The sequence below is a fragment of the Microplitis demolitor genome, chromosome 5 (assembly GCF_026212275.2).
Source record: "Microplitis demolitor isolate Queensland-Clemson2020A chromosome 5, iyMicDemo2.1a, whole genome shotgun sequence".
Classification (NCBI taxonomy): domain Eukaryota; kingdom Metazoa; phylum Arthropoda; class Insecta; order Hymenoptera; family Braconidae; genus Microplitis; species Microplitis demolitor.
The window spans coordinates 3,442,313-3,456,487 of record NC_068549.1 but is presented as its reverse complement, the minus strand read 5'-3'; the positions used below and the strand labels follow the sequence as shown (position 1 = coordinate 3,456,487).

The following is a 14,175-nucleotide window of genomic DNA, read 5'->3' as shown; positions in this document are numbered from 1 at the left end:
CCAGTGCGCCGAGCGGAGAATCCGAACAGACCATATAATGGACTCACCCCGCAAATTCAAATTGCCTCGAACAAAACAATCGATAACATAAATTCCATGATTACCAACTACAAAACCTAAATTCCTAAACTATCGATCGAAAACCCAAAAGTCGACGTCACGACACATATATCGAATAAAAATAAAAACCTCGTCTGTCAATACAACTCCACACTGACATTTCACAAAAGTTTATGTCAACCTCACCAATAAAATCAAAAATTAATAAAATTAGTAGCTAAATACTTTTAAACAACTCATTACCAACCTACCCCCCTCGCGAGTGTAAATAAAAATAATAATAATTAGTAACTATTAAAATAAATTTAAAACAAAAACAATATAATTTTTTATTTTATTTAATTTTACCGGTTGTCTAGACATTCAGCTGCCGAGACGTTTTATTTAATACACAGTACAGTCGTTAAAACTACTACATTCTCTTTATATAAATATACCTATATATATATATATTTTATTTATCACTCCGTATTAAAAAAAACCGATTAACGAAGCAATGGGTCTATTGTGAATTTTATATAATAATAATTCAAATATATATTCTAAATTTTAAGTTATTTATTTGAAGTTAATTAATAACTTATTGGAATAATTAATAAAAATAAATATAAAATGTCTGGTTTCGATGAAAATCCTTTCGGTGAACCTACTATTAATGATCCTTTTGCTGTAAGTATTCTAATTATTCATTCATTTAATTTAATACTCTATTTAAATAATTAGTCATAATTATAATTTATTTTTTTAATTTATTTGAACCATTTATTTTTTTATGACAATTAGTATTTTAAATTAAAAAAAAAGTTTATATATATATATATATATCAATCGATGATTCACTTCCACGTAAAATTTAATCATATGGTATTGAACGATAACATAATATGTGTAATCATTTTTTTGGCCTTTTTCATTCATATATATGTATATATTTATATATATGTGTATAGAAATTTATTGTTTTGTAATTACTATTGGCAAGTATTTTTATTTACTTTTTATTCATTGCCAAAAATTTTTTTAAAATTATTTATTAAGTAGAAAAAATATGATACTGAAGTTAGCCGACGTCAAATAATTTTTGAATTTTTTTTTAAAACAATAAATCATAAAAAAATCAATATTTTAAAAAATTGCACTTATAATTTTTTTAATTTTCTAAATGTGCATATTTTCATTTTTTAGTTTTTCGTAATAGATTTTTTGAAAAAAAAAATCCGAAAATAATAAATAAAAAAAAGAGTTACTGAGTACTGAGTACTTAGTGGTCAGTATTGACGTCTTAAATTAAACGTCAAGTAAGCAGCTCAGTATGAAATGCGATAATATTTAATTGCTACTTATTGTTATTCTATTTTTATTACTAGAGAATGTCCTCAAAAGCTTTAGTAAAAAAATAAATCAAATATTTTTAATAAGTCTTAGTTATAAAATTTAACCAAAGGTAATTTTGTCTTTTCAGAGTATAGTTCGTAAAAAAGATAAAATTATTTAGTAATGACTAATATAATTGAAGCAAAATTTATTTATTTTATTTTTATAATTAAAGGATCCGGCTGTAAGAAGAGCAGCAAACACTGCGCCAACATCGCGTGGTATCGAGGACTATAATCCCTTTGCAGACCCAGTTACTGGACAAAATAATAATAATCAAACACAGCAAGTACGTGGTGCCTCAAACCCCCCGATTTATGGCGGTGTCGGTGCGACGCAGCAACCCGCAACTTTGCAACCGAGTCAGGAAATCCCACCACCAAATTACACACGTACTCCACAGCAAACTGTGACACCAACACTTGGAACTTTATCACCTAGTGCTGAAGTGAGTTTATGTACTCATATATTTACGTCTTATTAGCAATAATATTTCCATTTTTTTTATCATCATAACTTTTATTTAATTCTTTTCATTGATAAAATTTTATCTTTGTCTATTGAACTCCTATAAATTGTTTACCATTTAACAAACTTATTTTTTATCTCCATATGTATTTTTATAAAATTATACACAATTTATTTTTTTAAATTAAGTAATTAAATAATTAAATTTAACCCACACTTAAAGCTTGAATAATTTATCAGGGATCAGTTATTTAATTATTTATAAAATAGTAACTTTTTTTTTTATTACAGCAGAGAGCTGAAGAAGAATGGAAAGCTAGAAGAGAAGAAGAACTAAGAAATCCAGCTTATTATCGTAAGATTATTTTTATTTAATTATATTTACAATTACTGAAATTTTATTTATTATTTAATGTAGGACGAAATAATTGGCCACCATTGCCTGATAAATGTTGTTTTCAACCATGTTTTTATCAAGATATTGATGTTGATATTCATACAGACTTTCAGAGAGTTGTTAGACAATTATATTATCTTTGGATGTGTATGTACTAATTATTATTATCATTATTAGGGGCGTGCGAACTGGGTTTAAGTCGAATAAATTCAAACTTTTCGAATTATTCGTCAACTTTCAAATTATTTGGATTTTTGAATTATTTGTAACTTTTAAAATTAGTCGATTCAAATCGAGAAAATTTGATCAGCTTTCAAATAATAAATTTTTATTTTATTAGCTTAGTTTTTAAAATAATTCAAAATAATTATTTTGTAGATTCTGTGCTCTATTTACCTCCGTCAAAAATTTTAATTAATAAAAAAAATATTAAAATTTTAAGTCGTTCATGAGATAATTCCCAAATGAACGTTCTAATTAGCAAATTGTCTAACTGATTATTTTTCGTAGGTGATTCTGTGCAATTTTTAGATACTAATGGTCAGAGAAAATATCATTTGAGTAACCTTGTCAAAAATACTATACATATATTCGATATGGAATTGATTTTTAGATGAAAAAAAATTTTTAACTTCTTTTTTTTTCGCATAAATGGAGGATTTTCTGAAATGGAGTTAGACAATTTGCTAATTAGAACGTCGAAATAATCCGAATTTTTCGCACGCCCCTAATCAATATTATTTTATTTTTTTACTGAAACTAGTACTTAGATACTTATTTATTTTTATTACAGTTCATGGACTTGTATTAATATTAAATGTAATTGGTGGTTTCGCATTAATGCTTTGTTACAAAGAATTCCAAACATTTTGTCTTGGTATACTTTACCTAATACTATTTACACCATTCTCATTTGTCTGTTGGTTCAGACCAGCCTACAAAGCATTCAAGAGTGATAGTTCCATTAATTTTATGGCATTTTTTTTCGTATTTTTCTTTCAACTTGTTGTTACTAGTGTACAAGGTATTGGAATCCCTGGAGCCGGCACTTGGTAATTTTACTATTAATTAAATTTATTACATATTTACAAGACAATAATTATTGTTATTATGTTTTTAGTGGTTTAATAAAAGCGATATCATCATTTGATGGTACTGGTAAAGGTACATTTGTTGGTATACTTATATTAATGATTGCTGTCGCTTATGGTATTGCGGCTGCTGGTGATCTTTTAATGTTAACGAAGGTAATAAAAAAATATATTATTAAGACAATAAATACCCAGATAGCCAGGTTTGCTCAGTACGTCCAATCTGCTGCCAAGTTTGCATCAACAGGCTGTTAAACTTTTGAATACATGAGGACTTTTACTGCAGCTCTGCATAAATTAACTGCCGCAATCTGAAGTTTCACACAGAAACTTGCCATCAAAAGTTACTATTAAATTGACCGCAAGTTGACGCCATTTAATTTGCACATAAAACTTTTGTAATCATTTTGATGTCAGGTTGCGGCAGTAAATTGACGTCAATTTGTTATCATTGTGGCTATCAGGGTAATTTATAGATTAATTGTAATAAAAATTCAGAGTAGTTGATTATTAATGAAAAAAAAAAATCTTAGAGATGACAACTTGTAAAAAAATATATTGTATTATAATTTTATTTGGAGTATCTTGAGTAACATGAAGGAATCTTTAAGATGTCATAAAAATGTCTTTTAAAGAGACAAGACAATTTTTTTTTGTTTTATTTTTATACAATCCCTTGGGGATTTTTTGATAGAGTATTTAAATATTTATTTACTTTTTTTTGCACTCTCGAATGCGAAGCGGAAGTGCTCTATTGTCGCACAATATGAAAATCATAATTTACTCAGCTCATTTTTATTTTCATTAAATAAATTACAGATACATCGTATTTATCGTTCGTCTGGTGCAAGCATGTCTAAAGCACAGCAAGAATTCACAACAACATTCTTAAGAAACGAGCATGTACAAACAGCCGCTGGTAATGTTGCTGCAAGTGCTGTCCGTGCACAGATGCAAGCTAATACAACACAGCCGCGTTATTGAGATAAATAAAAATATTAATTTAATTTGAACTAAACATTGCAAACTTTAATTAATATATATACAAATTTAAACTTTAACATCCTGCCTTTTACAAGCAAAAACATTTAAATACTTTAAATAGTTATCTTTTTGAATGTTTAAATAAAAATATATATTCTTTTTAATTGTTTATTATTATTTTTTAAGAGAACAATAGTGTACTTGAGCGTATTCAAATAATAATAATAATAATCAGACTTAGGATTATTAAATTTAATTATTAATCTTATAAAAATAATGTCATCTATTAAAAATTCATTTATTTATTGCTATAAATAAAATGGTTAAAGTACATATTTAATAAGACAATTGTTGATAATCATATCTATCATTTATTGACCAAGTGATTTATTTATATTTTTTTATTTTTATTTATTATTTTTATTAAAAGTAATGGGAAAATTTTTTTTTACCTTAATTACTTTAATAAATTTTATAAAGTTAACATTAAATTGAATAACCAACTGCCAAGCGGTTTTTTAAAACTTGAATTTAAATAAAAAAAAATATCATGATTAATTAATTTATAAAAAAAAATTACTTTTTGCCGTTCATAAAATACGTCATGCAAAATTTTACTTTTTTAAACCCTCCCTCTCCTCTTCATCAAATGATAGACTCATCCCCCATTGTGATGAAAATATATGAGTAGAAATATTTATATATATTTACAAATATGAAATGAATGACTCTATCGTAATAAAAAAATTTGGAAAAAAAATCGAGAAAAAGGTTTGATGATGCAAACGTCACGTTTCTTTAGACCCCTGATCCCCCTGTCAAAGTAAGCGACACCCCTTCCTACCCCATAATTGCGAAAGTATCTTATGAACGGCCTTGTTTAAAATAAAAAATTAAGTTTGATTAAATCTTGTCAATAATAAATGATCAAAACAATAATAATTATTGATATGAAAAAAAAAATCAATACTATTTTAATAAGATTAATCGATTAATTAATAAAAGGTGTAAAAAATTATTGAATAATAAATATTAAATATAAAGAGTTTAAAATAAGTATCGAATAAGTTGTCATGAACAATAATTTTAATTACTTTGTTTTTTCTTCAATAAAATATTTATTTTTAATCAATAAAATTAATTTTCATTATTTAATTTAATTTATTTTATTTTATCTTATAAAAAATGGACATCTATGAAATAAGTAACGAATTTACAATAATACAGTAGTAGCTTACAAGTAATCACATTTACAGTCCACTTTTTGGTGGAGTCAAGTAATCAGAGTCTAATAACTTTAATACTGCGTCAGCTGAAAAAAAAAAACAGAAGTTTCTCCTGTCAGACCTAGAACAAAAAAAAATATATGATTTGTTGCTTACCCTCTTCTTCAAATGCCGCTTGAGGATCTTCAGGAAACGGACAGCCAGCATCCATTTTCATTGGCACCACGCCAACAAGTTGTGCTGCAACAATCGCGTCCTGAACATCAACAACTTTTTTGTACATTAATCTAGCATGGCCTTCTGCTAATCTATCATTAATGAAAAAAATTAATTAATTAATATCCAAACTTATCAATAATTAACATCCAATAATAACAGTAATCAAAATACCTGATAAGACTGTCTAAAAGTCTAACAGTAGTTCTGTCTTCAAGTCTATCAGTAGTATTAGATCGTAAATATAAAAATACAGAGCTCAATATTTTATCCGCTTCCTTAGAAATTACTGGATCGAATGAATGTACATAAGCAAAATATTCTCTCAAACTTTCATTTTTCCATAAATTATCAGACTTTAATAAAACCATCGGGTTTTTTAAATTTCTACACAAAAAAAATCCCATAAATAATTTTTAAACAAACTATCAATAAAACAAACAAATACTGAAAATGGTATAATGAAACCTTTCAGTCTGTTCTTTTTCATCTTCACAACTGATATCAATAATATGTCTGGTAGTCAACTCATCCCATTCTTTATTATGATTGTCTTGAAGATGAAGAATAATATCGAAACGTGAGAGCAGCGGCCCGCCAATTCGTGTTTTTACCTCTTCATCTTGGACTATTTTACCACCAATGGGATTAGTGGCTGCGACTAATGAACATCTGGTGTTAAGAGTACTGACAAGACCACCTTTTGCTATTGATATTGTCTGCTGTTCCATTGCCTCGTGCATTGACGCCCGGTCATTTGAACTCATTGTCGAAAATTCATCAACACAACAGACACCTTTGTCTGCCAGTACCAGCGCGCCAGCTTCTAAATGCCATCCGTCAGAGTCCTAAATATTTAATTAATAATTTTTATTTTTTTCCAATAATTAATTAAATAAATAAAATAAATACAAACTTTAACAGCCGCAGCAGTTAATCCAGCAGCAGTAGTTCCTATTCCCGTTGTTGTTACAGATCTAGTTGCTAATTTACCTGCTGTACGCAATATCTGAGATTTACCAGTACCAGGATCACCGATCATTAATAAATGAGGCTCACCTCGTACTCTGACACCTTTAAATTTATTTTATTTAATTAATATTATCTATATTATTGAGAGAATAAGGAAAATTTTTTTCCAGCCATATATGATAGAATTAATTAATGATATTATTAAATTTGGTATCGTTAAAAAGGTCTTGACTTGAATTTGCGCTTTTTTAATGATGATAAAAACAAAAAAAATATTTAAGAGTAAATTAGTAAGACTTTAATAGGCAATTAAATTAAAATCATATAAAATAAGTTTGGTAGAAATACTTAGGCAGTCACTTAGTGACCGTAGATCGCTCGTCATTTAGGGCCACTTTTTCAAATCGGGTTTATTTTTATCCGAGTTTTAATTATTGATAGTATATTAACATAATATATATTAATAATACATAGATATACCAGCAATTAATAATAATTTAAACCCTGATTATCATGAAACCCTTTTATAATTATGAAAATATTATCTAAGCAATTGGAGTTAACTAGAAGTGCTCACTGTACTTTGTAGTAATTACCTGTTTGATTTAATCTAGGGACACCACCGGCTAAAACAATTGCTAATGCAAGCTTAACAGTAAACATTCCGTAAAGCTATTGTTAAAAACAAAAAATAATAAAAATTTATTATTTAAAAATTATGAAATAAAATTTTTAAACAACTTACTTGAGGACAAATAGACGCCAATATTTTATTCCGACCAACCAGAGGATCGTTTTCATAAATTTTCCAATAATTATCGAATATTTCTCTGACCTCAGACTGTTTGTAATCTGAATCAATCACTTTACGAAGCACACTGACGTTATTTGCGATCATGATAGTTGTGTGTTGCGCTCTTTTGCCTTCTTCGAGAGGCGACCATCTTCTTGTAATAACACCGCTAATAAAATAAATAAAATAATTATTAACTAGTACTAAATTACTGTTTATTGTTTTTGATAATTACATGCCTTATTTCAACGTCATCACCAGGCTTACACTTGTTTATTAAATCATCAAGCAACAGAACTTGCATACCAACGGAATACGAACTACCAGTTTCGGTTTTAGATTTTTCTTGTATTTTAACTTCTTGGTAATCGTAAACGTCTTCTGGGTCAGGACTGTTCACAAGTGTCAAACTTTTGCTGTCACATGATTCGCACTCAGTACTATTATTATTATTGTATGACATTGTTTCCCAATTTAACTGTAAAATAAAACACATTAAGAGGTAATCAATTGCAGGACAATTAATGGACTACACAATACTTAATTGATAATTAAATTTTTTTTTAAATTAATAATTACACAAAAAAAAAGGATTTTTTTACACAAAAAATTTTTATTTGTTCCAAGAAATTTCTGCATTATAAATTAAAAAAAAATTTGTCCTTGAAGCATTGACTGATTTCTTGATATTTAGAATTGAAAACTGGTCATGTGATTGATAAATTTATAGTATTTATAAATATAGTTAAATTATTTATGATTATAAGCTCGTAATTAAATATTACGATTCATAATAAAAAAAAAACAAGTAATTCCAAGCTTTCGTTCATATGATTTTCATTCAAACACTGGCTAAAAAAATAAATTTATCAAAGAACAAGAGTGAGCTGTCAAACTTCCAAGTCGACTTTAAAATTAACTTACTTTTATTGTAGTGATGTTCGCACACTTTTTGCATAAAAACCGCTTAACTTTCGTCAGCATAGTGGGCTGCGATATTCTGACAGTTATGCCGGTGATCGAAACAAGTTGTCCCTCAGTGTCATCATTTATTTTCCATGGCGCTCCAGTTATTCTTATATGCACTTTACTTTTGACCCTTTGTATTTTGTTGTCATCATCAGCATTGTCATTGTCAATAATTAATTTCTGGACATCAACAGCTGACTGGTCACACAGCGGCAGGTATTTTGTTGGCTGGCGAGTTATTTTTTCCACCAGCTCTAACTCATCCACATACAACGTAGCCAAACTATTTTTTAAAAATATTAATTATAAATAATTAAAATAATTACAGAGTTAATATTTGATATAATGATATATTGATATATTTTTACTTACTTAACATAAATAGAATAGTGTGCAGATACATCAGGTGAATTAATTATTTCTTTCAAATCATTATGATGATGTTTTATGAGATAATCTTTTAACATTTTATTTTTATTTAATTAATTAGTATTTCATACATTAATTTATAGTGTCACGTTGCAATGTTTACTTTTTCCATCAGCTGTTGCACTCAATACTAAATTTATGTATATATATATATATATATATATATATTTCTATGGTGTATGTATAATAAGTTTAGTCGATAAATCGATTGTAAGAAAAAAAAAATTGTAAATATGCATATGTAGAAAATTAAAAAATTTTAAGATTTAATTTTTTGAAATACTTTTTTTCTTTATAATTGATTTTAATGATAATTTTTAATAAAATAACTAAATTTTGATTTTTAAATTTCCCGCCAAGTTGCCACCACTGAGCGTCGCTGTATTCGGCGATCAAATTTGTGCTAAAGTGGGAGGAGGGGCGAGAGAATCGCAAAATCGATTGCTGAGTATCAACTGACGGTTCGATAGCGGCAGTCAGTATCATCGACAACTACAGTAGTAGCGGTTCAGGTCCTTCTTTGTTCTTTTACGTTCAAACTGAAACACCGTATTGCAGTGGCGTCGTGTAATTGTCCAAAAAATATTTTGCTCATCATTATTTAATTAAATTGTGCAGTGTTTGTAAAATTTCAATTGTGCAAAGTGTCTGGTGTTATTAAGTGTTCAGTGCTAGTGTAAAGTGTTGCTGATGGCTGATGCTAACAACTTCCAAGTTCCTGAGCAAAATCATCTGGCATCGTCTGGTGGGAAATAGCAGTTAAGTGATGTTTGTTTAGCTGAAATACACTTGGAGCAATTTAAATTAAATCTCCAAGTGTATCAGGAGACCCTTCTGCATATTATTTCTCCACCAAGGTTTGTTTAAACACTTGCGTGTTTTTTTTTTTAATATTTATATATTTCCATCATATTCTGCTGCCATTTTATTTTAACTTACGATTTAAAATTTTTCTCCAATCTTTAATAATTGTTTTTTTTTAGTATTTAAATTTATTGCGAGAGTAACAACAAAAATTAACAAATTATTAATGAAAAATCAAAAATTTAGAGCATATTGTTTAGTGAAAATAATATAATTATTAACACTAATAAATTTTAATAAAATTATTAAATTTCAATTTTTAAACTTCGCGCCAAGTTGACGCTACTGCGCGTCGCCGTTGCGTGTCGCTGTTGCGCGTTGCTGTTGCGCGTTGCTGTTGCGCGTCGTTGTTGCGCGTCGCAGTTGTGCGTCGCTGTACTCAATGTTCACATTTTTACTAAAGTGGGAAGAGGGAGAACGGATCGCAAAATCGATTGCGTTGTATCAACTGACGATTCGATAGCGACAGTCAGTATCTTCGACAATGGCAGTAGTAGTCCAGATCCTTCTTTGTTCTTTATACGTTTGAATTGAAACACAGTATCGCAGTGGCGTCGTGTAAAATTGTGCAGTGATTATAAAATGTATCTTCTATTAATTTAAGTTGTGCAAAATATCTGTAATGTAGTTAAGTGTTCAGTGCTAGTGTAGAGTGTTAAGTGTTCAGTTTGAGTGTTCGAATTATAAGTTGTGTTATATCTGCATGACATGAGTGTGAATGTAGTAGACATCAGACTGATTTAAAATTTTCAGGTGTCAGCTACTTTTAGCGTCATAAATAAATGATAATTCATTATTGAGAAAAAGTGATCAAATATATTAGTATTATTTTGAGTTTTTTTTTTTTTTGTTATTGTCAATAATAAGTGAATTTTTATTGTGAGTGTAATAATAAAGTGATTGTGAGGTTAATAAAAATAATGGAGATCAGATAAATTAAATACTTGATTTAAAAATAAAATTAGTGTTCGATGAGGTAAATATTATTTTTGTAATAATGAAATAAATTTTGTCGTATGTATGACTAATAATTCAAACTATTTTTTGTTGGAGAGTGTCAAGGGTCAAGTGACATCCGATGTAATGCTGCTAAATGTGAGTCATTGTTTTTTATTTAATTTTATTTTTTTATCATAGTATTTATTGGAATAACTATTTCATCGTTCTTATTGCGAGTCGTATTTATTAAGTTAGAAATGTTTAGTAAGATGGATTTAGTTCGGTGTTATTTGATTCGAAAATTTTTTTGTGGCGGCCATTTTAGAAGACAACGCTGTTAGGAGTTTCTGTTGTGATCTCTTGATTTTTTGCTTATCATCAAGGGGTAAAATTTCATTAGTACTCTCGCTGTTTTTATCAATAGGTCGCATATTATCATGATTTTGATATATTGACCCTGATAGCAAGATATTATGGTCAGCAAGTTGGTGTCAATTGATTGTGATCAAGTTGATGACAATTTTCAGCTTTTGTAACTGTTGACTACAAGCTGTTACCAAATTTCTCATAAAGTTGGCAGCAATCTCCTACTGCAAACTGTTGCTAACTTTCTGAGAAAATTGAAGACAGTTTGTTGTCAACTAATGGAATGCCAACTCCTGTCACCAACTTTCTCATAAAGTTGGCGACCAATTGTTGTCAACTTATTGAAATATCAATTTTTGGTGGCCAATTTGGTGACAAGTTGCAACAGAAAGTTGGCATCAATTAGTTGCGATCAAACTGATGACAAGTTGACGATAACTTTGAGCTTTTGTAATTGTTCACTACAAGTTGTTACCCAATTTCCCTGAAGGCAACTTTCTGTCAACTAATGGATTGTCAATTTCTGCCACCAACTTTCTTAGAAATCTGGCAACTAGTTGTCGTCAAGTTATGGTAATATCAGTTAGGGCCTTGGAAATTACGTGAAGTAGTAGAAGAAATTAGGGAAATAAATTTTTGTTTGTAAATTTGGGATGTCAAATGTTGCTATAAATATTCAGCTAAAATATGGAGTGAATAGATTTTTGAAAACACCAAAGGGAACTTTAAATTATTCCTCAAATTGAAAAAAAATACCAATTCGATGATATTTCAGCCATTTATTTCTGAAGCCAGTTCTTTTTATAAAAACTTTTATTCTTGTTTATTATTAATTTTTTCTCTCAATACATATTTTGTATTGCATATAGTAAACAAATATTGAAAAATTTATTTATTGAATTTAAATCAATATCATATAAAGTTCAATACAAAGAGCCCGTTTTTAAATTGAATGCAAATAATTTATTTTTCAATTTTCAAATTCTTAAATTTTTTATTTATCAAACAATCAAAAAAAAAATTTATAGAATAATGTATGAACGATTTTAAATAACATATATAAAGTATTTGAAATTTTAATTATACTGCAGTTATAAATTTTTTTTTTTTATTAATTAATTTTCCATAAATTATAAGCCACTAATTAATGATGCATTTAATTGACAGCAAATGTTTTTAATATTAATTTTCAAATATATTCAAAAAATAAAAAAACAATTTTTTTCAACAAATATTATTTATAAATTAATACAATTTACTATCACGGCAGTACAGTTAATATTAAAATATACATATATATATATATATATATATATATATATATATATATATATATATACATTCACAAAAGATAAAAGAAAAATTAAACGAATACAAATTTTGTAGAATTTAAATAACTTGTCAACTGCAGATGCGCGAGCGTTAGAGGACTCATGTGGCGACATATATACACCCATGTTATCATAGGATATACTGTAAAAAATTCATATATGTATATTAATAAACACATACATGTATCGGTAAATATGATAGAACGTAAAGATTCGTTGAAAAAATTTTCTCTCTATGGCAAATTCAAATAGTTGTTATCGGGAATATATATATATGTAGTAACAGGTGTCACTGATGACAGTTATTAATTTTTTTTTTACCATATCAATCTATTACTTTTTCGCTCATTCCTATTTACTGTAAAAAAAAAGTCATAATTAATCTTTCTCTTTACTTATTAAATACCCAGTCGTATTTATCGATAAAATTAATTAAAATTTTTCGATGAAAATTAATTAAAATATTTTTTTATAAATGCCGAGTGATGTTTTTTTTTTTTTTTTTTTTTTCTACGGTTTCGTACAAAGTTCTACGTTGTACAGAAGCCCAACGAGCATTCACGTATGTTATAAAATCGATATCCGTGGCTCGAACGTTTATTAAAGGTGAATATAGAAATATAAGGGTACAAGGACAAGGAATTTTTGAAATTCTTTAGTGGCTCACTAAGAAATCTCCCAATTGCTTATATGCAAGGCTTAGCTCTGAACTACAATATATAGATATACATATTTAATATAAATTGTACGGTCGTGGTCCATCGAGTCCAAACAAGAATTTCACGTCGTTATACTAAGACTTAATAATATACAAGGCTTCGATAAATCACTTAATATGTAATTTAATCTAGCCTAAAGCCTTAATAAAGTATAAATTAATTTTTTCTTCGCTGACTTGATAAATAATTTTTATTAATTATTTTTTTGGACAACTTTTTATATAGAAACGGTCAGTCAACAAATCTGATTAAATTAGTAAGCTTATTAATTTATTTGGATAAATAGATGCGCGAAATATATATGATATGCGAATGTCGTTAGTTGTGTCGCTAAGTAATTTAGCGTTAAGATGATGATGATAGCTATGTTTGAAAGGGGATTATAAACGAATGGAATGGGACATCCTATCATTATCCAATGATCTGTGTCTTTGGTAACGGGCTTTTATACATCACATTGATATTTTGCCTCTGCTCTTATTATTTACATTTTTTATTTTTCAATATTCAATAGTCATCATTCAAATATATGTTAATGATCGAGTCTTTCAATTAAAAATTTATTAAGTAATTTTAATCATTTTTTTTTATGTGAAAAAGTTAAAGATTTATTTTTTTTTTCGAGTGGAAAAAATTTTTACTTTAATTTTAGCATCCTAATTTCAAAGTACAGTTGAAAATAAAATTTTTTAAATATGGATTGAATCATATTTACTAAACTCCACTGGAACTAAAAATACTGATAAATCGATTTTAAAAAATTTTTTTCTCACTGTGTTTTAAAATTTTGCAGCCGATTTAATATAAAAAAAAATGCAGGTTTCCGGGTAAGATTAACTTTTATCTGATGAACAATAATTAGGAAATATGTTGACAATTATTTGTACAAAAATTATTAGTTACAAAAAAGTTTGTTATGAAATTTTGAGTAAAACAGATGAAAATTCTGAGCATACACAATAGATTTAAATTTGATT

At 27.6% G+C, this 14,175-nt stretch overlaps 3 protein-coding genes across 3 annotated transcripts in view; 2 read left to right on the top strand and 1 right to left on the bottom strand.

The window, feature by feature from the left end:
- Positions 1-190: 190 nt before the first annotated feature.
- LOC103578233 (secretory carrier-associated membrane protein 5A) lies at positions 191-4,538 on the top strand. Its single transcript, XM_008559236.2, has 7 exons — positions 191-729; positions 1,610-1,882; positions 2,194-2,257; positions 2,321-2,446; positions 3,093-3,351; positions 3,420-3,546; positions 4,210-4,538. The coding sequence occupies exons 1-7, from the start codon at positions 673-675 to the stop codon at positions 4,372-4,374; spliced, it is 1,071 nt and encodes a 356-aa protein (XP_008557458.1). The 5' UTR covers positions 191-672; the 3' UTR covers positions 4,375-4,538.
- Positions 4,539-5,531: 993 nt separating this feature from the next.
- Positions 5,532-9,094, bottom strand: LOC103578232 (DNA helicase MCM9). Its single transcript, XM_008559235.3, has 10 exons — positions 8,923-9,094; positions 8,506-8,833; positions 7,821-8,059; positions 7,534-7,750; positions 7,385-7,460; positions 6,733-6,890; positions 6,285-6,664; positions 5,991-6,203; positions 5,757-5,908; positions 5,532-5,686 (listed from the first exon to the last, which is right to left on the bottom strand). Exons 1-10 carry the CDS (start codon positions 9,015-9,017, stop codon positions 5,625-5,627), a joined length of 1,920 nt encoding a protein of 639 aa, XP_008557457.1. The 5' UTR covers positions 9,018-9,094; the 3' UTR covers positions 5,532-5,624.
- Positions 9,095-10,849: 1,755 nt separating this feature from the next.
- Positions 10,850-14,175, top strand: part of LOC103578230 (zwei Ig domain protein zig-8) — a 59,463-nt gene continuing 56,137 nt past the window's right edge. The window contains exon 1 of the mRNA XM_008559234.2: positions 10,850-10,938. The gene's annotated coding sequence lies outside the window, so the exon portion shown is untranslated. The remainder of the gene's footprint in view (positions 10,939-14,175) is intronic.

Bases quoted from the DNA above. Each gene is read 5' to 3' on its own strand.
- LOC103578232 (XM_008559235.3), bottom strand. From the start codon at position 9,017: ATGTTAAAAGATTATCTCATAAAACATCATCATAATGATTTGAAAGAA. The intron at 6,891-7,384 runs GTAATTACTACA...ATAAATTTAAAG, and splicing joins CCCTAGATTAAATCAAACAG to GTGTCAGAGTACGAGGTGAG. The intron at 5,909-5,990 runs GTATTTTGATTA...CATTAATGATAG, and splicing joins CTTTTAGACAGTCTTATCAG to ATTAGCAGAAGGCCATGCTA.
- LOC103578233 (XM_008559236.2), top strand. From the start codon at position 673: ATGTCTGGTTTCGATGAAAATCCTTTCGGTGAACCTACTATTAATGAT. The intron at 1,883-2,193 runs GTGAGTTTATGT...TTTTTATTACAG, and splicing joins CTTTATCACCTAGTGCTGAA to CAGAGAGCTGAAGAAGAATG. The intron at 2,447-3,092 runs GTATGTACTAAT...TTTTTATTACAG, and splicing joins ATTATATTATCTTTGGATGT to TTCATGGACTTGTATTAATA.